Source organism: Ascaphus truei, chromosome 2, assembly GCF_040206685.1.
Source record: "Ascaphus truei isolate aAscTru1 chromosome 2, aAscTru1.hap1, whole genome shotgun sequence".
Lineage (NCBI taxonomy): Eukaryota > Metazoa > Chordata > Amphibia > Anura > Ascaphidae > Ascaphus > Ascaphus truei.
This window is the reverse complement of record NC_134484.1, coordinates 429,849,225-429,873,285: the sequence shown is the minus strand read 5'-3', so window position 1 is coordinate 429,873,285 and position 24,061 is coordinate 429,849,225. Positions and strand designations below refer to the sequence as shown.

At 40.5% G+C, this 24,061-nt stretch overlaps 1 protein-coding gene across 4 annotated transcripts in view; it reads left to right on the top strand.

The window, feature by feature from the left end:
- CUL2 (cullin 2) overlaps window positions 1–24,061 on the top strand; it is a 103,329-nt gene that overhangs the window by 8,072 nt on the left and 71,196 nt on the right. For 3 of the 4 annotated variants that reach the window (XM_075587749.1, XM_075587747.1, XM_075587750.1), the window contains exon 2: window positions 23,869–24,010. In XM_075587749.1, the coding sequence (XP_075443864.1) occupies window positions 23,892–24,010 (119 nt within the window). In that variant the 5' untranslated portion in view covers window positions 23,869–23,891. Of the gene's footprint in view, window positions 1–8,991; window positions 9,241–23,868; window positions 24,011–24,061 lie in introns of all 4 variants that reach the window. The other variant, XM_075587748.1, reaches the window with a different exon arrangement.

Here is a 24,061-nt window from a genome sequence, read left to right as displayed (position 1 = left end):
ACATCATCTGTAAAACACAGTGGAGGCAGTGTGAGGGCATGGGCATGCATGGCTTACAAAGGCACTGTGTCACTAGTGTTTATTGATGATGTGACAGAAGACAGAAGCAGCCGGATGAATTCTGAAGTGTATTATATAGTATATGCAAGTGATCCAATGCTAGGTAAAATCCATCTGTAAATCCTCTGCTGTGTGTATTATATAGTATATGTAAGTGATCCAATGCTAGGTAAAATCCATCTCTAAATGCTGTTTTCTGTCTACCTCTAAGCAAATTAAGTGTTGCCACCTAGGCAGGGAACACCCTGTGTAGAAAACCATTTGTTTGAATGTGCCTCAGATGTGCTAATTAAGCAGACAGAACAACATTGTCAGGTGACTTTTTTTAGGCCTATATAAACCCAGTCAGAACAGCTAGTCTGCTTGCAGCCCATATCCAAGTGGCCCATTATAAGTGGCATGACTACTGAACAACTGAAGTTTAAAAGGAAGTTCAAAAGAAGTGAGGAAGAAGTGGACACCCCATCTGGCCCTGATTCCTGCATTTGAACTACGCTGGAAAGGAGGAGATCATCAATACCAGACTGCATCATTACTGCTGTGATGCTGCCTTTACCATTTATATTTGCTGTGACTTCACTTCTTTTCAAATTATGCACTTCTTTTTACCAGCCTCAGTATGTCTCAAACTCTATTCATATATCTCCATCTCTCCTTTCGTCACCACTTCTCAGTTCACATGAACTCCTTTCTTACCTGCGTCCTCTGACACCACACAGCTATATCCCCTGCACTAAAAAACACCCCTACAAATCCTCCTCACACATCCTCTTTCTATCCATGCTTCTCCTCCTTGCTTCTGGGGATATCTCTCCCAATCCTGGTCCCTGTCTTATTTCAACTTGCTCTCGTCCTCGCCTCCCACATGCAACTTCTACTCCTTCTGGTGTCAACCCCTCCAACCTCATACCCATCCCCTGCCACCCTCCCTCCTCTCTCCCTTTCTCCTGTGCCCTTTGGAACGCACGCTCTCTTTCTAACAAGTTCCTCTCTGTACATGACTTCTTTCTCTCTCACTCCCTGCTTCTCTTTGCTATAACTGAGACCTGGCTCACTCAGTCTGACTCTGCTCTGGAAGCTGCCCTCTCCTATGGTGGCCTTTCCTTCTCCCACACTCCGCGCCCTGATGGCAGGGGTGGAGGCGTGGGGCTCCTGCTCTCCTCTGTCTGCCATTACCGAACCCTTCCTATTCCCCCCTCTCTTGCTTTTCCCTCCTTTTGAGGCTCACACTGTACAGATCTTCTCTCCTCTCCCTGTTCATGTGGCGGTCATCTATCGCCCACCTACCTCTACTCATCCCCCTTCTGCCTTTCTCTCTCACTTTGAATCCTGGCTCTCTTTCTTCCTCTCCTCAGACTCCCCTGTTCTTCTCCTTGGGGACTTCAATTGCCACATTGATGACCCCTCTCTCTCTTGGGCTTCCAGCTTTCTTTCTCTTACCTCTTCTTTTGGCCTTCAACAGTGGACTGCAGCCAGCACCCACAAGGATGGCCACTACTTAGACCTGGTTTTCACTAAAAACTTCTCTCTCTCTGATTTCTCCATTTCACCTTTTCCTCTCTCTGACCATCATCTCATCTCATTCTCTCTATCTCGCTTTACACTCCTCCCTCTCCTCTCTCAGCTCTGCTACAGACCCTGACAACCTGGTCAGAAAGTACAACTCTGTCTTGTCCTCGTCTCTTGATCTACATGCCCCGCTTTCTCTCTGCCGCCCTCGCCCTTCTAACCCTAGACCCTGGCTAAATTCCCACACGCGCATGCTGCGTTCCTCCACTCGTTCCTCTGAACGCCTCTGGAGGAAGTCTCACACTCTCGCAGACTTCCTTCACTACAAATTTATGCTATCCTGTTTCAACTCTGCCCTCTCGCAAGCTAAACAAGCCTACTTTTCTGCACTAATCAACATGCACAAGTCTAACCCACGCCGACTGTTCCCTGTCTTTGATACTCTACTCAAACCACCCTCAGCTGCTTCTCCTTCCTCCATCTCCGCTCAGGACTTTGCTGACAATTTTAAGGAAAAGGTGGAATCCATACGGCAGAACATCCCCTCTGTTTCTTCCCCCCATCCTACACCTCTTCCTAACTCTTCTCCTGCCTTCCTTGACTCTTTTTCCACTGTCTCAGAGGAGGAGGTGTCGCTGTTGATCGCTCTACCACTTGCCCTCTTGACCCCATTCCCTCCCATCTCCTAAAACCTCTAGCTCCTACTATAATCCCTACGCTTACACACATTTTTAACTCCTCCCTCTGCTCTGGAACCTTTCCATCCTTCTTCAAACATGCAACAGTCATACCATTACTCAAAAACAGCAAGCTTGACCCTACCTGTCTTTCTAACTATCGACCTGTCTCCCTCCTGCCTTTTGCCTCTAAACTCCTTGAACATCTTGTATTCTCTTGCTTGCTCCATTTTCTCAACACCTATTCTCTCCTAGACCCTCTACAATCTGGCTTCCGCACTGCTCACTCCACCAAAACAGCCCTCACTAAAATAACTGACGACCTCCATGCTGCCAAAGACAGAGGTCATTACACTCGACCTCTCTGCAGCATTTGACACCGTGAACCACCCTCTTCTCCTCCACATTCTCCATACTCTAGGTATTCGGAACAAAGCTCTATCCTGGATCTCATCCTACCTCTCCCATCGTACTTTTAGTGTCTCTTCTGCTAACACCTCCTCCTCCTCTATTGATCTCTCTGTGGGGGTACCCCAGGGCTCTGTCCTGGGACCTCTTCTCTTTTCTCTGTACACACTCTCTCTAGGTGACCTAATAACATCTTTTGGGTTTAATTATCACCTCTATGCCGACGACACACAAATATACTTTTCAACACCTGACCTTACACCTGCTGTACAAACCAAAGTTTCTGAATGTCTCTCTGCTATATCATCCTGGATGGCCCTCCGACGCCTTAAACTCAACATGGCTAAAACAGAGCTCCTCATACTTCCTCCCAAACCTGGCCCTACTACCTCCTTCCACATTACTGTTGGAACTACGATCATTCACCCAGTAGCCCAAGCACGCTGCCTTGGGGTCACACTCGACTCCTCTCTCACATTTGCCCCTCACATTCAAAACATTTCTAAAACTTGTCGCTTTTTCCTCCGCAATATAACTAAGATACGACCTTTCCTCTGTTGTTCGACTGCTAAAACTCTGACTCAGGCCCTCATTCTCTCCCGTCTTGATTACTGTAACCTCCTGCTGTCCGGCCTTCCTGCCTCTCACCTGTCTCCCCTACAATCTATCCTAAATGCTGCTGCCAGAATCACTCTACTCTTTCCTAGCTCTGTCTCAGCATCTCCCCTCCTGAACTCCCTCTCCTGGCTTCCGATCAAATCCCGCATCTCACACTCCATTCTTCTCCTCACTTTTAAAGCTTTACATTCTTCTGCCCCTCCTTACATCTCATCCCTAATTTCTCGGTATGCACCATCCAGACTCTTGCGTTCTTCTCAAGGATGTCTTCTTTCTACCCCCTTTGTATCTAAAGCCCTCTCCCGCCTTAAACCTTTTTCACTGACTGCCCCACACCTCTGGAATGCCCTTCCCCTCAGTACCCGACTAGCACTCTCTCTATCCACCTTTAAGACCCACCTTAAGACACACTTGCTTAATGAAGCATATGAATAGCACTGTGGATATTCTGAACACATGATACATAAAGTTTGGCCCCCTGCAGACGCACTTACCAGAACTCCCTCCTACTGTCTCTGTACGTTCTCCCTACCTACCAATTAGACTGTAAGCTCCTCGGGGCAGGGACTCCTCTTCCGAAATGTTACTTTTATGTCTAAAGCACTTATTCCCATGATCTGTTATTTATATTATCTGTTATTTATTTGACTACCACATGTATTACTACTGTGAAGCGCTATGTACACTAATGGCGCTATATAAATAAAGACATACAATACAATACAATATATTGTCTGCTCAGATTCAGCCAAATTCAGCGAAGTTGTTTGGACGGCGCTTCACTTTATAGATGGACCATGACCCAAAACATACTGCGAAAGCAACCCAGGAGATTTTTTAAGGCAAAGAAGTGGAATATTCAGCAATGGCCGAGTCAATCACCTGATCTCAACCCGATCGAGCATGCATTTCACGTGCTGAAGACAAAACTTAAGGCAGAAAGACCCACGAACAAACAACAACTGAAGACAGCTGCAGTAAAGGTCTGGCAAAGCATCACAAAGGAGGAAACTCAACGTTTGGTGATGTCCATGCGTTCCAGACTTCAAGCAGTCAATGCCTACAAAGAATTCTCGACAAAATATTAAAAATGAAAAATTTATTTATGATTGGGTTAATTTGTCCAATTACATTTGTGCCCCTGAAATAAGGGGACTGTGTATGAAAATGGTTGCAATTCCTAAATGTTTCATACGATATTTTTGTTCAACCCCTTGAATTAAAGCTGAAAGTCTGCACTTCTATTGCATCTCGGTTGTTTCATTTCAAATCCATTGTGGTGGCGTACAGAGCCAAAATTATGAAAATGGTGTCAGTGTCCAATTATTTCTGGACCTAACTGTATATGTGTGTGTGTGTATATATATATATATATATATATATATATATATATATATATATATATATATATATATATATATATATATATATATATATATATATATATATATATATATATATATATATATATATATATATATATACATACAGGAATACCTCGGTTTAAGGACACTCACTTTAAGTACACTCGCGAGTAAGTACATCTCGCTCAATAGGCAAACGCCAGCTCGCGCATGCGCCTGTCAGCACGTCCTGAACAGCAATACCGGCTCCCTACCTGTACCGAAGCTGTGCGCAAGGAGGGAGACTATAGAGCCTGTTACACATGCGTTATTTACATCAGTTGTGCATGTATATGATGATTGCAGTACAGTACATGCATCAAAAGTGGAATAAAGGTAGTGCTTCACTTTAAGTACATTTTCGCTTTACATACATGCTCCGGTCCCATTGCGTACGTTAATGTGGGGTATGCCTGTATATCTATATATATATATCTATATATATCTATACAGGCATACCCCACATTAACGTACGCAATGGAACCGGAGCATGTATGTAAAGCGAAAATGTACTTAAAGTGAAGCACTACCTTTTTTCCACTTATCGATGCATGTACTGTACTGCAATCGTCATATACGTGCATAACTGATGTAAATAAGGCATTTGTACCAAGCTCTATAGTCTCCATCTTGGACACACCTTCGGTACAGGTAGGGAGCCGGTATTGCTGTTCAGGACATGCTGACTGGCGCATGCGTGAGCTGCCCTTTGCCTATTGAGCAAGATGTACTTACTCGCGAGTGTACTTAAAGTGAGTGTACTTTGTTGGTCAGGATGTATCTAAACAATGGTAAAGGTCATGGGCCCATGACAACAATGTATGTATATTAATATGTGAACATGACCAATAAAAAGAAATTGTTACAAAAAAAAAAGTGAGTGTACTTAAACCGGGGTATGCCTGTATATATCTAGATATATATAGATATATATAGATATATGAAGAGGTATCAGTACCATGTTAGCCGAGCTTCAATAATCAAAAAATAAATAGATGATACCGTTCTGTGGCTAACGAAATGCTTTTATTTGTATCTCGAAAGCTCACACAAATAAAAGCATTTCGTTAGCCACAGAACGGTATCATCTATTTATTTTTTGATTATCTATATATATATATCTATATATCTATAGATATATATCTATATCTATAGATATAGATATATATCTATAGATATATAGATATATCTATAGATATATAGATTTTTTTTTATATATAATTGCTACAAGTATTTTCTCAGTACAGAACTGATTAAAAAAAAACACACACGGCCGGATATTGCTTGAACTGCAGTTGTAATATTTTACTTTTACTTGTGGTAGTACTCTTCGTGGTATACTTGAACTATTGCTCCAACCTTGAATGCCTTAAGGATTTGTGTTCAGTGCTGTTGTCTGCACACACAATGTTTATTTGTTCTGCTTTGTTTTTTGCCCGACCAACCTTATATTAACACGATGGAAACATCAGTGAATCTGCAGCATCAGATGATTCAAGAGGCTTTTTAGACTGTAAGCTCCTCGGGGCAGGGACTCCTCTTCCTTAATGTTACTTTTAAGTCTGAAGCACTTATTCCCATGACATGTTATCTATATTATCTGTTATTTATTTGATTACCACATGTATTACTACTGTGAAGCGCTATGTACATTAATGGCGCTATATAAATAAAGACATACAATACAATACTTTTAACACAGATGTCCAACTTCTAAAAGCAAAGCTGAAATAGTATATGGGCAGTCTCACTGTGTATTGTTTCAGGCTGCTGATGTGCAGCCTTCTGTTCTGTCTGTTCTGCTAACCTACAAAATACTGTAGCCTACGTGCTAGCGTTGTCATAATGTTTGTCACACTGAATATAAGGCATTTTTGTGGCCTGCTATTATGCTGGAGCTATCTTTGGAAATGTACGCTCTGTGGATGGGCAATAAAAAAATGTTTAAAAAAAAAAAATACTGGTATGATATTAAGTGAACTTAAGTGATTTAGAACGGCGCTTAAGACACTAAATACAAGTGAGGAAAAAATAACTAAGACATTTATTTTGATAATTATTTATTTATAAAATATTTTACCAGGAAGCAATACAGTACATTGAGAGTTACCTCTCGTTTTCAAGTATGTCCTGGGCACAGAATTATTTGCATATCTGGTTTCATTACTTTTTGAAGTACTCTTTCATAATACATGTTAAAACATTTTTATTTGTAAGGTATTTAGTTTTTAAAATGCATAAAATACCCTTCCTTCCCCTTATCTTCGAACATCCAGAGATTGGATGGGGTTAGGGAATGTGTCGAGCGCAAAGGGTATACCGTAATACAGGCATACTCCGGTTTAAGGACACTCACTTTAAGTACACTCGCGAGTAAGGACATATTTTCAATAGCACCATACCCCCGTGTCTGTACGCTCGCTTCGCGAGTAGTGACACTTATTCTGCCCTACAGACAGCCGTAGTAGTGACGCGCTGATTCCCCTCGCCCAATAGGCAAACGGCAACTCGCGCATGCACCTGTCAGCACTTCCTGAACAGCAATACTGGCTCCCTACCTGTACCGAAGCATTGGTAAGTGGGAAAAGGGTAGTGCTTCACTTCAAGTACATTTTCACGTAACATACATTCTCTGGACCCATTATGTATGTTAATGCGGTGTATGTCTGTAATACATTTTAAGTATTAACTTATAGTGTTTTTTTTATTTATTACCACAATACTATCATATTGGTATATTGCCCAGCTTTAGTGCTCTTTTACGTAAACTTTTTTGCTGCTTTTTTCTGCTTTTGGCCACTTGGACAATAAAGTGGTTAAATAGATGTTAAGGGTTTCTGCGAGCAAATGTTCTGTTAACAGGTTAAACAGAATTTAATTCATAAAGTAGAAGAGACTGAAAACATGCTGGATTTAGGTGAGGCTTTGCAAAATCTTGTGGGATGTATCATGTTTACGAACTAGTTCGGTACATGTTGACACAAATTGCAGTAGTTAGCCCACGCAGAATATGCACTATTAAATATGCAGTCTCCTAAATGAATGGGCTTCACACTTCCCTTACGAGGAGAACATAATTTCACAGTATATTGAATAGGTGCCACTGTCAGACAGAATATCTTTCAGAGCACTTTGATGTCCTGTTAACCCTTAGAATGTATCGGACCCACTACATCATTGGCAGCAATATTATTTCCTGTTGCAGAAGTGCCATGCATTATTATTATTATTATTATTATTTTTAGATCACTTAAAATTCTTATAAGCTTTCAACAGGTAAGAATACAAGAGAAAGATGTTACTATGCAGAGAATAACATAACAGAAAATGTGCTTTGTAAAAGCATTTCACCTTCAACAGGGCCTCTGTCACTTTCCAGGATCTGTTTTAGACACGTGACCAAGTTTGCCCATTTGGCAACCAAGAGTTCTACATCTGGCAACACTCTCTTTCAAAGTGTGTTTGTCAGGGTTTATTGCTCTCCAGTAAATTCCCATGCTTCACAGGAAGCTACAGTACGTTCTGTATGTCACTATCACAGCCAGGCAGGGATTGGAAGTCCTATATGTCAGTCTTAATGAAATCATAGCATTATCAGAAAGGTGATTTGAAATGAAGCCCTACATTTTTAAATACACTATCTGTTCACCTTGCATTAAATATATTAATTACACACTGATACTTTCTAAAATCAACTAAGTTGTGCTCTATATAGCCTCTGGTGTTATTTCCCACAGTAGTTACATTCTCTTCCCTGTGCCCCAGCTTGATAGTTTTCAGTAATCCAAAAATGAATCTCTGTAACGATTGCGTCTGTTCTCAATGGGATGTCTGATCTGGCAGCTAACTTCCTGCATAACTTTGTGCGTGTGTACAATTGTCACCTATTTAATAATTTAATAAAAATCTCAATAGCAGAAACATAATCAGGTCTGCAACTGGCACACAGATGGGAAGTTCATGGGAAGTTTAAATGTGGGCTTTAAAAGCTTATTTTAACGCTTCTTCACAAAGCTGCAGTAGCTGAATAAACTAGCATCTAGAGTGTGGCGTTACTAACCCGACATTGTGGTCACGCAGCATAGGATCTCTAGTGATGCAAATAAGTCCGTGGGTATCAACTTTATTTTTTATTAAGGAACCCTAGAATTAGATTGTAAAATTCTGTGGAACCCCAACCCTTTCCCGTCTCTCCTCCCCTTTCACCCTCTCACACGCCTCCCCTTATGCTCGCTCTCCTACACTTTGACACGCTCCCCCTTCTACATACCTACAGTCTCACACCCGCACACCCTTTTTTTTTTTTTTTTTTAAAGGGAGCTGCAAGCGCAAGTGGGAAAAATAGAGCGAGAACACAAACCTCTTACCTTGCGGCCTGCGGTGCTGCGCCAGTCCGCAGCTCTTTCCTCCTGTCAGCCGGAAGTTGTACGTGACTTACGACGCCCACAGGAGCAGGCAGGGGAAGGATCTCAGTGACCAGGCAGCAGCTGTGCTGGGGAGGCGCCAGGTCACTACTGCGTTGGGGCGCAGCTGGCCCTGGGACAGCTTGGAGAGTGTTTGAAAAAGTGGGTCCTGTGTAAAGTACTTAAAATATATAGTTTTGGTAAATGTGATCTTTCAAGTAGTCGCATGTGCAGAGATTGTTAACTTTATGCACAAGGAAATGTTTATGTTTTGGCGGGGAGAGGGGGTACAAGATGTCACCTAATTCCTCCGTAGCAGCTAAAAATTTGGTTCAACGTGTAAGGCTGTGCTTATAGTGCCCGCGAGACGACGTCGCTCCTAAACAAAACAGTTGACTCAGTCGGGAGCGCTTATAGTAAGCACGAAGGAGCGAAGTCGCGACCAAAAATTTGGAGGCCGGGTAAATTAGATTTTTCAGAGACAGTCACCACATGTGACTGTCTGAACCAATCAATGACCTTGTCGCTGAAAGTTAAATTATAACTTTCGGTGGTGGAGACGGGTGACGTCATCGGTTGCGTTGCCGTCGCCAGCACTATAAGCGCGGCCTAAGGTTAACTCATATTTTCAAAATAGAGATAAGGTTGTGATGCCTACCAGTCTCTAAAAAGAAGCACATTTATTGGTGCACACCTGGGCTATTTAAAACATAACATTTATTATAGGCTAAAGCAGTAAAATTCAGGGCATTATTGAAAACCCTGCTTTCTGATTGGTTAAAATTCCGTGCATTATCCAATTGGTAATGCCCGGAATTTAAGCAGCAGAATGTGTAGTTTTCAATGTGTTTATTTCCAGCCAATCAGCTTTCAGAACAGCTGAGACAGGGCAGGGGATTGGTCAGGATGTATCAGCCACGGGTTGACTCCTCCCCCTCCCGAGCTGACTGAGATTTTCTGAGCAGATTCAGTTGAAGAAGGTGGTTGGTGGGGGAGTCTGCAAAGAAGTGGCTGTCTGCAGTTTCTTTGCGAGTGTGTCAGTAGCAGTGTGTGCTATGCTGTTGTATAGCTGTGTGTGTATAGAGCTCCTGTGTTTGTGTGTCAGTGTCAGCAGCAGTGTGTGTGTGTGTGGGGTGTGTAGAGGTGCTGTGTTGTGTGTAGAGGTGGGGGGGGGAGTGCAAAGTTTAGTACGTGGCTGCATTTTTTATTGTGGCTGCAGTGTGTGTGTGTGTGTGTGTGTGTGTGTGTGTGTGTTGTGCTGTTGTATGTGTAGCAGCAGTTTGTGTGTGTGTGTCAGTGTCAGCAGCAGTGTTTATGGGTGTAGCATGTGTGTAGCAGCAGAGTTTGTGTGTAGAGCTGCTTTGGTGTGTGTGTGTGTGTGTGTGTGTGTACGTGTACACAGAGGGGCGGCAGTGTGATATAGATATCTGCAGTGTAAGCGTATATAGAGGTAGTTTCAATTATTTACCTTTTTATTTTAACTATACAAAAGTGTCTATTATTTATGAAAAAAGTCTACATTTAGCCTATAATAGTAATAATCCCCTCAGAACAGGGCATTACTGGCCAATAATGCCCTGGCTGGGTTAAAGTCCCTCGGCTTCGCCTCGGGCCTTCAACTCTTCCAGCCAGGGCATTATTGGCCAGTAATGCCCTGTTCTTCGGGGATTATTACTTGATTATAGACTAAAGCTGGTAAATTCCGAGTGTGATCAGCTCTGAGACAGGGGAGGTGATTGGACAGGAGGCAGCAGCAAGGCACTGACTTCTCCCCCACCCTGCCTGCAGAGAGCTCCGCACAGGAGAGTTAGGGCAAAGGTCTGTGTCTCTGTGTGTTTTGTGGGTGTAGAGGGGGCAGCAGTCTGTTTTGTGTGTGTTTTGTGAGTGTAGATGAGGGGGTGCTGAGTGTGTTTTGTTGGTGGAGGAGGGGTGCAGAGTTTTTTGTTGGTGTGTATGTGTGGCTTTATAGGGGGGGTGTAGGGAGGGGCTGTTCGTTGTGTCTGCAGTGTGAGTGTTGTGGGTGCTGAGGGGTGGGGGGCTGCAGTGTGTGTGTTTTGTGTATGTACAGTCTGTTTTGTGTGTGTGTGTATAGAGGGTGGAGGAGGGCTGCAGTGTGTTTTGGTGTGTCTCTGCAGTTTTGTTGGTTTACAGGGGGCTGGTGTGTGTGTGTGTGTGTGTGTGTGTGTGTGTGTGTGTGTGTGTACTAACCCGACATTGTGGTTACGCAGCATAGGTATGACTTATTAGTTGTATTTTATCACATAAATGGCTGTTCGATAGCTTAGTATATGTTCAGTTTGATTGATCTCTCATAATTAAAATAATAGGTGTGTACTCAGCGCTGGTGCAATGACAATAATGGATATTAAAAACCTTTGATAAAGAGTCCAATAGGTAGTCCTGAAGCTGCCTTTAAAATATGTTTCTGGTATCTTCTACCCAGAGATGGAGTGAAGGCTGGAAAGAAATCTTTTCTGGCGCTGAGGTGAGGTAGAGATGAGTGGATTTATAATTTCTTCTGATGAACAATGACCTCAGGAAAAGGAGAAAGAAAAAGACAAGACATATTGTCTTTTGGAGCTGAGTAGAGCCAAGCAGAGCTGCGTCGTTTAGAACCCAGAGTGGTTAAACCACTGTTTTTATTCCTGGAGCATGTGAGTGGACTGTAGCTCCTTCATCTAGTTTTGTTTGTTCATTAAACTGTGTTTCACTATAATTTTTTCTCTTTTCTTTCCAACATATGCAGCATACATTGTTAACTGATTTCCTGTGAAATACTGTTTCCACCTGTGAGAGGAGTTCTTGTGCTTCGTGTACTCCTCCAGATGTTAACTTGAGGGATTGAGAAATTCCTCACACCAGCAGCATCTCCTCTTGGTGATACAGTATTTATTATTTTTGACTATTTTTGATATTATTTGGGTTTGCGCTCACTTTTCCTGATTAATAAAGGAAACCTGTATTGGTGCTTTAACCTGGGGAGTTGAATGTTGCGATGGGTTTATTTCTCTGGCTACTCCCTGTTGTGTAATACAATATAGATAAGCGCACACAATCACTGTGGTCAATTTACCACCGTATCAACATCTATATGATTTGTAAATCCAATGTTCTTAAACTACATGTATATAATATTGTCAAAAGATATATGCACACTAGGTTTAGTAAACTAGTCTGGTATAGTCTCTATCCCCATAGGAGGGATTCGTCCTCTAATGAATCCACAATATACCCTAGCAATTAAATGTTAAAGGAAAAATCTCAATTATGGAAGCATCCAATATAAGAAAGAGGACACCAGTTTTCCCCCAAAATATCCAAAATGTATTTAAATGTGCATATACAAAATATCAATCATGACGTAAATACATAGTGACCTAATGCATGTATAAAAAAAGACTTGCATAGCTGACACTCGCCCAGAGAGACCTGATGTTCCGAGCAGTATGCTCAGCAGCACTTGTTCGAGTGAGATCACCATGATATTGTGTACCTTTTTATACAAGTGCATCCCATCTTACTGCGCATATGCTCCAACTGTGATGGCTGCCATAATTGGAAATGACGCACTAGCATCATGACGGCTTGGGGCCATGGCCCCCTCTCTCCACATCGCCATGACTTCTAAACTTATCAGGAACTCTGTCGTGATTCATGAATAAGCACCTAATATGTAATCATGTTGTATTAAGTGCAACATGCCCACATAAGTCTTGTATAAAGTGCATGATACAAAATATAATTTACATAAATCTAAGTACATATACATACAATATTAATAAATTTACAATCATAAGTACAACATATAATATGATATACCATGTCACACAACTCTGTTGTGCAACATAACTGTGTTTGACAAGAGTTTGCATAGGCAAAATTCCCCTCTCCCCCTTCCTTATCTCTATCTGGTAAGAGTAGAGGAAGCTTTTGATTAACACTCCACCCTTATTTAGAGGCCCCAAAGAAACCCAAATCATGTTTCATTTCCAGATACATCAAATCAGCCAAATCTTTGCTTTACGTGTAGTTCAATTGTTTAAGGAAGACCGTTCGATTTGTTCTTTTTATAAAATGTGGTGTTTAGGTCAGTGATTTGCAGTTTTAAAGTGTGTGTGTGTGTGTACCAACCATTAAATTGCATTAAGATAAGGATCAGCAAAGGAGTTCGACAGGGAAACACTGTCACAAAAGCTTTTCACAGCAACACTTGAGGAATAGTTTAGTACATTGAATTGGGAAGAAAACTGAATCAAAATCCACAGTGAGTACTACTTGTCACTTACAATTTGCAGACTGCATTGTTATTTTTGCCACAAGTCCAGAAGACCTCCAGCAATAAATCTGAGAACTTGCTTAAGTAAGAATGTGGGCCTCCATGTGAATCTCAGCAAGACCAAAGCAATGTTCAACACATGTCAACTCTACAAAGATTGAAAAATAAATGGAATAGAGCTAGAAAAAGTCAAACATTGTCTGTCTTGGCCAGCAAGTATCAATGGATGGGAAACTTTTGAATTAAATCATGGGATGGAGAAGGAGCTCATTTGGAATAAACAAGAATCTTGCAGAGAATATTTCACTGCCTCAAAAGGAAAGTGTTTTGAACAGTGTATTCTACCTGTGCTCACATACTGTGTGGATGTGAAATTTGGACCCTAAATGCACAGATAATTCAGAAGCTTCAGACAACTTCAAGAAGTATGGAGAGAAATCTGCTGGGTATTACCCAGATCCAGGAAAAAGAATGAATGCATTTGAAAGCCAACATAAGTTTCTGACATAACAAGTTTGAAGCAATTACAATGGCATTGGGGTAGACATATTGCAAGAAGAAATCACAATTGTTCGACAAAGATGGTACTAGACTGGATTCCAAGGAATATCAAGTGACGACCAAAATTAAGATGGGAGGATCAGAAAACATGAATACTTGCAACCCCAGTATCATTGGGCAGACCTGGAAGATCATTGGGGAAGCCTTCATCCAACAGTGGATCGACAAGGGCTGAAGATGTCTACGTCTATGTATGTAGTGCTGTCTAACATTAAATGACTTATTAGTGAGTTGATCCACATGTCATACTTGAACTAGGAGAGCACTGCCTATAACATCCCATAACCATGAACAGAAAGCATACACAATGTTGGGAAAACCTGTCTAGGCAGATAGGAGCCTGCCCTAATCATGGGAAGGATGAGAATAATGATATTTGGCAATCTTTACAATACATGATACATAATTTATGTATTTTGCTGTATTAGTCTCAGGGTTTCTTATATATGCCAGAGATCCACCATGACATTCACATGTGCATAAAACTCAGAGCACATAATACTTAAAATTGGTCCAATCAATAGGGAGGAAATGTTGGTTCCCTAAACTAAAGCACACTTGTACCTCCTGGAGTTCTGCTCTTGTTCATTTGATTTAAACTTGGAATTTCTCAAGCCAAAGGAGTAATACACGCAATACATTGGATCATCATCATCATTGATTTTGAGTAAAAACACACCTCCACTTAAGGCGGTATTGCAATACTTTACAGTACAACAAATTAAAATAAGCAATTTTTTCGTTAGACAGGAAAAGCCAGAAGGAAGAGGTAAGTCTTACACTGACCCAGAAACAGTGGTAAGGTAGATATACACCTGAGCTCTGGCAGTAGTGAGTTCCAGAGGGTAAAAAAACACACTACTGGACCGCAGTCCAGTTAACCCCTTGCTTGCCAAGTGAGAGCAGGGGGTGGCCAAATGGGGTGTAACCCCTTTAATACCGGGCCAAACCCCCTCTCCCATGACAGGAGCCAAGTAGAATCGGGAGCAGTATGGATCGGACAGGTGTGTGTGTGTGTGTGTGTGTGTGTGTGTGTGTGTGTGTGTGTGTGTGTGTGTGTGTGTGTGTAGCTCCTTTCACCATTGTGTCCAGTATCTTTGGAGAAGCACTTTTTAGCGAAACAAAGGCGGCAGCCAAAGGGTGTCAGCTGGTTGTTGCCGATAGAGCTGCCTTGCCATAATTCGAAACATATCAACCTTCTCATTCCTCTATACCCTATGTTTCCACTTACCCTTCCTTATAGATTGTAAGCCTCCTCACCTACTGTAACAATGTACGTGTTAATATCTGTTATGTTGTTTTTCGTGCTCCAACCCTGTTATATTGCTCTATGGAATATGTTGGCGTGTTGTTATAAATAAATGATAAAATTAGCCACTGCTTAATATACCTCCCAGACCTGGCCAGTAGCTCAGTATTCTTACAGTTGTAAGACAGGCTTAATTTTGGAAAAAAACAAGTCATCAGCCTGTAGGTTTTGATTGTCATTCGAATTGGTTCAAATCCTTCCTCTATTACATTCAACTAGTATCGGGGAATTTCTCGCTAGGGTTTTTTTTGGCTGTTGCACAGAACACCATAGTGGTACCTAAGGAAGAAGTTTGCTTTGTAACATTGTCCCTTCAATTTAATTATTTTTGTAGCTAATAATATCATACTTTATTACTTTGGACCAAACTAATATTTCTGTTCTCTATTGCTTTTTGTTATGGTCATATGTTTTTATATACCTTCTTGCACAGTAATTTATTAAAGACAATTGGGCATTTATGACCAAAATGAAGTACAAACTACCATTGAAAATGAAGGCATGAAAGAGTGGAGCACCAATGTGCTGAACAGAACACGATGGCCCCTATTTATCAACTGCTGCTTTCCATAAGAACCCTAAACTTGTAGTGACCAAATAGGTGTAACTCTTATAAAATTACCAAATTGACATTACTGCGGTGGGACCTGCCACACATCTCTGCAGTGCCTTGGGGTAAAAATGTTCTAATGCACTTTGTAATACAGCCAAGTGATTGCACTCTCTAGCTCCAATGACTCATTAGTCATTTTTTTTCTCTACATATTGAAGTGATTGTTTTGTTGACCTCATGAATAAAGGCACATGTGCCTGGAACTGCAATGTATGCCAGACCCAGGGGGGTTAACTCCATGCTAGTCAATGCATGTTGAAATTGCTGGGGACATGGTTCCTTGTTTTATATATGAGTCGCCATGTGTCTTGCCATGTGTCTTGCAGTATGGCACAGAGTTTTAAACATAGATTCAATTACAAATATTAATGATCATTAACCTATTCAATACCAAATGCATTGATTGTGTTGCCAAATTAGACTGATACATATATATATACAGTGTTCGACAAACCTATACATTTGCACGCCCCGGGCGAGTGGATTTAACATCATATATATATATATATCATTTATTTTGTTTATCCCCTGCATATATGGTTAACCTACTGTAATATGTATATCATTATCGTCCCCATTATCCCTTGTCGAGCCACTGCTGGAGGAAGGCCTTCCTAATTCTGTGTATAATATATTACGGGTTTTATGTATATACTGTAGCTTTTTTTAATTAATTTTTTTAAACCAAAGATTTTGAGATCTTGAAAAACGCGGGATTCAGACAGGAAAATGGAGGGTGGGTGGGGAAATATATTGCAAATAAAAGACCCATAAATGGCTTTGCAGATCCATTTTGAAGATTTCTCTTATCTGTTACAATCTCACACTTTTCCCAAAACCCTCAAACCCGTAAATAACACGGGACTGGGGTTCCTAGTTGTCTGCTAGGAAATACCATCGTAATGATTTGAAAAAAGGTAATTAGGGGTCTGCAGGTCGGTGAGAACTTTGACCCGAGTATGAAAGATTCTTGGAACCTGCCTAATACTGACTCTAATTGGTAGTTCGGGTAATTGGTTAGCCATGGATCCAAGACCTTGTAAAGCTTCCAAGTATTATGCCTTAGGAAGGCTGTGAGTTTTTCCATGAGCATAATTTCGTCAACTACGCACTAGTGCAGATAATGAGTGCGCTCAATTTCTTCCAAGAGACCAGTATGGAATGCCTGGCTGCTGTCAATGTGTGTGAAATATTTTATATTTTCATTTGGTTTCTCTAAAACTATTACTGAATCTCCGTGTATTCTTACCTCAGGAAAATGCCGCAAAGTCTCTTACTTTCTCCCAAAACATTTTTATTTTGAGGTAGAACCACCAAATGTGGACAATATTTTCTTTTTGTCCACAGTTGCTCAAACAAAGATGGCAAAATATATCAGGAATTAGGTCCTAATGGAACATCATTTTATACATGTATTTTCTTAAGTGGTCATACAGATGGATAACACTTTGTCCCATATATCGCTCGAGTCATCCTTTGAGATGTCTGGAGCTCTAATTCCCATTTTAGCATGTAGGAATGGTCTGGTATATCATCTATTCGGACTAGTTCCTGATATAAAATAGATTAGCCTTTCTTCATACCTATGATTTCTACAAAGGGTTTCAAAGGCTGTATAATGAGGGAATTCTTGTGAGGTGGATAGGTGGGACACAGTGGTTAATTTGTAGATCTCTGAAAAAATGTATCGAGGAAAGCAAGGATTTGAAAAATGTACCTTTTTTAAATAAAAGGTTACCCACATCATTATCCCTCTGAATAGCAAAAAAGAGCTGTCTGTGAACGCAAATTTTAAAAGGATGGTGGTCAACCCAACATTTTACACGCTTATCTAGATGCCAGGAAATGTTCTGTCTCAGATCTGGAACTCTTAGCCCCCCCCCCCCCCAGTTTTTGATGTGAGCAGAATAGAGCTTGCCCCTCTAGGTTTTGATTAACCTAAATGAATTTACAAATATTCAAAAATCCTTTTTTTTTTTTTTTTTTTTTTTTTTTTTATCATTTTAGCTGGGACAGAGATTGGGAAGGTTTGATAATAGTACAAGGAAAATGTTCATTTTAAAGGACCAAATGCTGCCCATCCAAGAGATGTGGCCTGATTTCTCACTTATTAATCTCATTAACCTATGGTGTACCAAACCTTTCCAAAATTAACAGCGTTGTTAAGGTTAAGATTGTCGCCTGCAAATAATGAAAATGTTGTAAGTTGTTTAACCTACTTTGATTCCCATTATATCTTGGTTCTTCCTTCCACATTCATGGGGTTCAATAGTGAGGACGAAAAAGAGTGGAGACACAAGATATCCCTAGATATCACATAGATTTGGGATTTTTAGTTTGTTGATTTTCCCACCGTGACAGATTTTTGTACAGGTCAAGTAGAGTGCCTGTGAGAGCGGACCCATCAAATCCAAATTCCTCTAACGTTTACCTAAGGAAAGGCAAACTTCTTCTGTCGAATATCATATAGGTATCTAAGCTAACAAGGGTGGTTTTAATATTTTTATTGTTCACGTGGTATGTTAATAATCTTCCTTGTGTGGTTTGATGCCTGAAGTTCCTTAATAAAAACCAACCTGGTCATAGTGAATGAATTTAGGAAGAATTGGGTTAAGCGATTTGCCAATATCTTACTATACATTTTTAGGTCTGAATTTAAAAAGTTTTATATGGGCCTGTAGTTCCCACAACTCATTGGACCTTTACCCTCTTTATGGATGATTACAATATTGTCGCAATCATCTAGTGTGGAATGGTTTCCCCCTTTAAAAATGAGTTTAACATCTTGACCAAGGTTGGGCAAAAAGAAGATGGATGTTGGAAAGCCCACCAGGACTTTTAAGCTTTCTTTTATTTTAGAGCTTTAATCACCTCCTTCATGGATGTCTCCATTATGCTGGAATTTAGAGAAACGAAATCGTCCTGAGAGCAGGGAGACAACATTACTGTACTCTGTTGGGGAAGATCCTTCACTGAGATTGTATAGTTTTGGTATATAATTTATAGAGTTCTTTAGCTATTTGTGAGGGACTAGAAGTAAATTTGACATTCTTTAATATTGAAGTTACTATAGCACGTTTGATCTTGACTGCAGGCCTTTTAATTTCCTGACCAACAATCAATCTCTCCTTTTCTCTTTATCTGAATAGTAGTTTTGGTCCATTTTATAGCCCTTTAAGTGTGTGTGTGTGTGTACATAGAGGTACATAGAGATAGATGTACATAGAGATAGATAGATGTACATAGATATACAGAGATATACATAGATAGGTGTGTGTGTGTGTGTGTGTGTGTGTGTGTGTACACACAAGAAAGTATACCCTCTTTGAATTCTATGGTTTTACATATCAGGACATAACAATCATCTGTTCCTTAGCAGATCTTAAAATTAGGTAAATACAACCTCCGATGAACAACAACACATTACATATTACACTGTCATGATTTAGTTAACAAAAATAAAGCCAAAATGGAGAAGCCATGTGTGAAAAACTAAGTATACCTTATGATTCAATAGCTTGTAGAACCACCTTTAGCAGCAATAACTTGAAATAATCGTTTTCTGTATGTCTTTATCAGTCTCTCACATCGTTGTGGAGGAATTTTGGCCCACTGTTCTTTACAACGTTGCTTCAGTTCATTGAGGTTTGTGGGCATTTGTTTATGCACAGCTCTCTTAAGGTCCAGCCACAGCATTTCAATGGGGTTAAGGTCTGGACTGTGACTAGGCCATTGCAACACCTTGATTTTTTTTCTTTTTCAGCCATTCTGTTGTAGATTTGCTGGTGTGCTTGGAATCATTGTCCTGTTGCATGACCCAATTTCAGATAAGCGTTAGCTGTTGGACAGATGGCCTCACATTTGACGCTAGCATTCTTTTGGTATACAGAGACGTTCATGGTCGACTCAATGACTGCAAGTTTCCCAGGTCCTGTGGCTGCAAAACAAGCCCAAATCATCACCCCTCCACCACCATGCTTGACAATTGGTATGAGGTGTTTGTGCTGATATGCTGTGTTTGTTTTTTGCCAAACATGGTGCTGTGCTTTATGGCCAAACATCTCCACTTTGGTCTCGTCTGTCCAAAGGACATTGTTCCAGAAGTCTTTTGGTTTGTTCAGATGCACATTTGCAAATCTAAGCTGTGTTGCCATGTTCTTTTTAGAGAGAAGAGTCTTTCTCCTGGCAACTCTTCCCAACAAACCATACTTGTTCAGTCTTTTTCTAATTGTACTGTCATAAACTTTAACATTTAACATGCTAACTGAGGCCTGTAGAGTCTGAGATGTAACTCTTGTTTTTTTTTTTTTTGCAATTTCTCTGAGCATTGCACGGTCTGACCTTGTGGTGAATTTGCTGGGACGTCCACTCCTGGGAAGATTGGCAACTGTCTTGAATGTTTTCCACTTTTGAATAATTTTTCTCGCTGTAGAATGATGGACTTTAAATTGTTTGGAAATAGCCTTATTACCCGTCCCAGATTGATGGGCAGCAACAGTTGCTTCTCTAAGATCATTGCTGATGTCTTTCCTTCTTGGCATTGTGTTAACACACACCTGAATGCTCCAGACCAGCAAACTGCTAAAACTTTGGCTTTTATAGAGGTTGTCACACTTGCTGATCAATTAATCAAGGGCATTCTATTAGCAGCACCTGTCTGCTACTTAGCATCTTAATGCCTACGGAAGCAGTAAGGGTGAACTTAGTTTTTCACACATGGCTTCTCCATTTTGGCTTTATTTTTCTTTAATCATGACACGGTGTAATATGTCGTGTTGTTCATCTGAGGTTGTATTTACCTAATTTTTAGATCTGCTAAGGAACAGATGATTGTTATTATGTCCTGATATGTAAAACCATAGAATTCAAAGAGGGTGTACTTTCTTTTTCACACAACTGTACATACACATACATACCGTACCTCACTCGCTCACAGCATACACACAAAAGCGTGCAGCCCGTGCACGCACGTTCGCACAGGCACGGCCGCACACGCTATAAAACGGCCCTTATGAGCATTCTGTGTGGAGTATAATTTGACGCTACCTTCATTACAGCTTTATTTTTTAGGTAGGTTTACATACACATTTTAGAAAGGTGTGGTTTTTATTTTTTGTTTTGTACATGTACAATAAATTAAAACTTGACAGTGCTTTAGTTCCCTCTTTGTCTTGCTATATGTTAAGTTTCACCTCCTATTACTTTCCAATTTCCTAATTAGTCCTATGAATGGAAAGGTGCATTAATCATTTGGATTGCATTACCATTGCTATGAGGGCTGACAAAACAAGATGGAGAATATTGTGACTGCGAGCTTATTGTTGAAAGGACTTTCTCAATGCAAAAATAGACTGTCTGCTTCACTCTTAATTGGTCGCCTTCATATCAGAAATCATCTGTCATCTATCATTTGCACAGACCATATCTGGCTGCTTAGTAGACCATGAGCTCCTATATTTATCTTTTTAGCACCTGCTGTGATGTGTCAGTCTGGATACTTGGTTATTAACTTGTGAAAGCACTTACAGGGTGTGTGCCAGCTTTAAACATTCACTGATCAGATTGTTGTCTTATTATAAAAATGGATATGACCTTCACCTTAACGTTTCAGGAGAACATTATTCATTCAGTATTTCCACTTGTAAAACATAGCTTTCAGTCTGTGGACATGAGGCGGGTTATTAGGTAGTAGAAGCATGATCAGTTCATTAACACCTGGACTGCCAGAAGGCCAAGGCCCACCGACCTGCAGCCAAATTGTTAAGCTAAAATACAAGAGTACCTTACATCAATTAAATGTCCAGGCATTGTAATCAAGCCTATAGCAACATTTCTGTTACATACAGTAGTGATCTAATGTATTGCCCAAATCAGAGGCGATAACTGATTGAAACCGTTGTCAAAATTTGGTTCAGTAAATTATAATACATTCTTACCTAAAACAATGGGTGTTTGTTTTTAGAATTTGATCTACATTCAGGACACCACAGAAAGTTCATCTGTGCGGCAAACGGACTGTTCTTATTTCTGGGATTCAGGATTGTATTGCTCAATATAACTAGGATTCCTTATACCAGTTAGTGCGCCAACGACTGTCCTCTTACATTTCAATGGGTGTTAAATGTATTACTTGTTGGCCATTTTTGTATTTCTGCTTGTCATTCTGAATTTAAAAGTTTTTTTTTTTTGGGCAACATTGGGGGTGTATTTCAATGGGCGGCTTAATGTTAGACATGGTACATGTTCTATCCTTGAATAAGTAGGTCAAATGCCAATCTGGAAAAGTGCGGATTCAGATTTGCAAGTCTACCGTTAAACTATACGATGGAATACATTTTTGGACTTCCTATTAATTACTTATTCCTCCTCTGCCACCGTCCCACACATATGCTAGCAAGAATTGTGCCTCAACTGTACTTAAGCAGGTTCGGTAACTACTTTCTGCTAGGCAGTGCAGAATGCTATACAAGTGGGGGATGTGTTCACAGGATGGGGCAAGAGAAACACCAGGTTCGGAGCAGACACTGCCCCCTTCATCATGTGTAATTACAGAAACTAAAGACTTAAGACAGTCCCCTCAGTACCCATACCACCTTTCTGTGTTTCTGGTTTCTGAATCATAGTGATTTGCGCTTCGAATATCATAGCAACTTGTAAACCTAATCAGTACATAGTGTCATATCCATTTGTTGAAGCAACATGTAAACGGTCCTATGTTTTTATACATAATTTGTGTTCTGACTACTTTATTTTTACTAAGAAAAAGTATTATTGGGACTGTACGCTTTGTGTGCCCAAGATGTAGCTACCTAGTCATGACTTAACATAAAAAAATAATGCTTGTTTTGCTAGGGGAGATCATGTTGCGATGTACTGTACACTGATGAGGAACGGAAGGGGAGTGACTCCTCCCCTTCAGTCATCTGTGGCAAAGCGATCGAAGTGATCCTGTGATCGTGAGTGCTGGATGGGCCGCAGCACTGGGGACATTCCACAGTTAAAGCTGTAATACCCCTCCCAATTTTTAAAAAAAAATCTTATCTGAAGGAGAAATTTTTAGGAGCTGTTATGTGATCCCCATATCGTTTGGGGACCCCGTAGTTCTTGAGGTAGTGTTAATTTTCTATTTTTTTTTTCCCGTTTTTACTTCCCCCCCCCCCCCCCCAGTCTTACTCAGACCGTTTTGGATTGCAGCCCTGACGGGCAATTCAGGCGAGACTGGGCACACATGCAAGTACTTTTGTTTACAAACAAAAACATTTTGGAAAGTATGGAATCTGGCATTGAAAGAGTTTGTGTACATCAGGACATAGGGGAGGTTACTGTTCTGATCTACAGCAGAAAGCCAATAAACAAAGGCCTGAAACATGGCTGTCCAATGCGTTTAATCAATTTCTGTACTTCCAAAGCAGATGGAAGTGATAATATTGGTGGAAAATGAGCTTTAAAGATGGGGGCAAAAGGAGGACAGAAGCCTGGGACAGAGAGAGTAATATATTCTAGCGTAGTGCAGACACATTCTAGTTTTAATGGGTAGCAGAATGATTTAGATGTGCAGTCTTTCTTGAGGTGTGGTAGGTTTAAATGGTTAAATCTTAGGAATTGCTGTTCAAATTGACAAAAGTAGGTATTACAAATAATTTGAGAGTTTAAACGTTTTACTCTTATGAAGGGTTTTGTTGTTTACCGTGTTCCTTCCCCATCAATGAGAAAACAATCAGATTTTTTCAAACTTTTTAGTATGTGTCGTAGAAAAAAATGAGGTTGTTTCTTAGCATGACACAAAATAAATTAAATGTAGAAGGAAAGAGAACTAAATAGCAAGTCTGAATTGACCCTATTCAGCAATATTCCCAAACCGTAAATTATTAAACGTTTCTATACTGCTTTTGTTTGAAAGGTATCACTGACCAATATTTAGCCTACTAAGCATATTGGTGCCTTTAGGACTACACCCTGTAATTATCCATCTTTGGTTCTCAGTGATGGCATTTTACCTGTTTTCTAAATGTTAATCCATTTGTTTTACAGAATTTTAACGTTGAAACCCCACCATGTCCTTGAAGCCACGAGTTGTGGATTTTGATGAAACATGGAACAAACTTTTAACGACAATCAAAGCAGTTGTCATGCTGGATTATGTTGAAAGAGCAACGTGGAATGACCGCTTCTCGTATCCTTTCCAAGGCCTGTATGGTGATCAAAAGAAAAAACGGGGCTTACA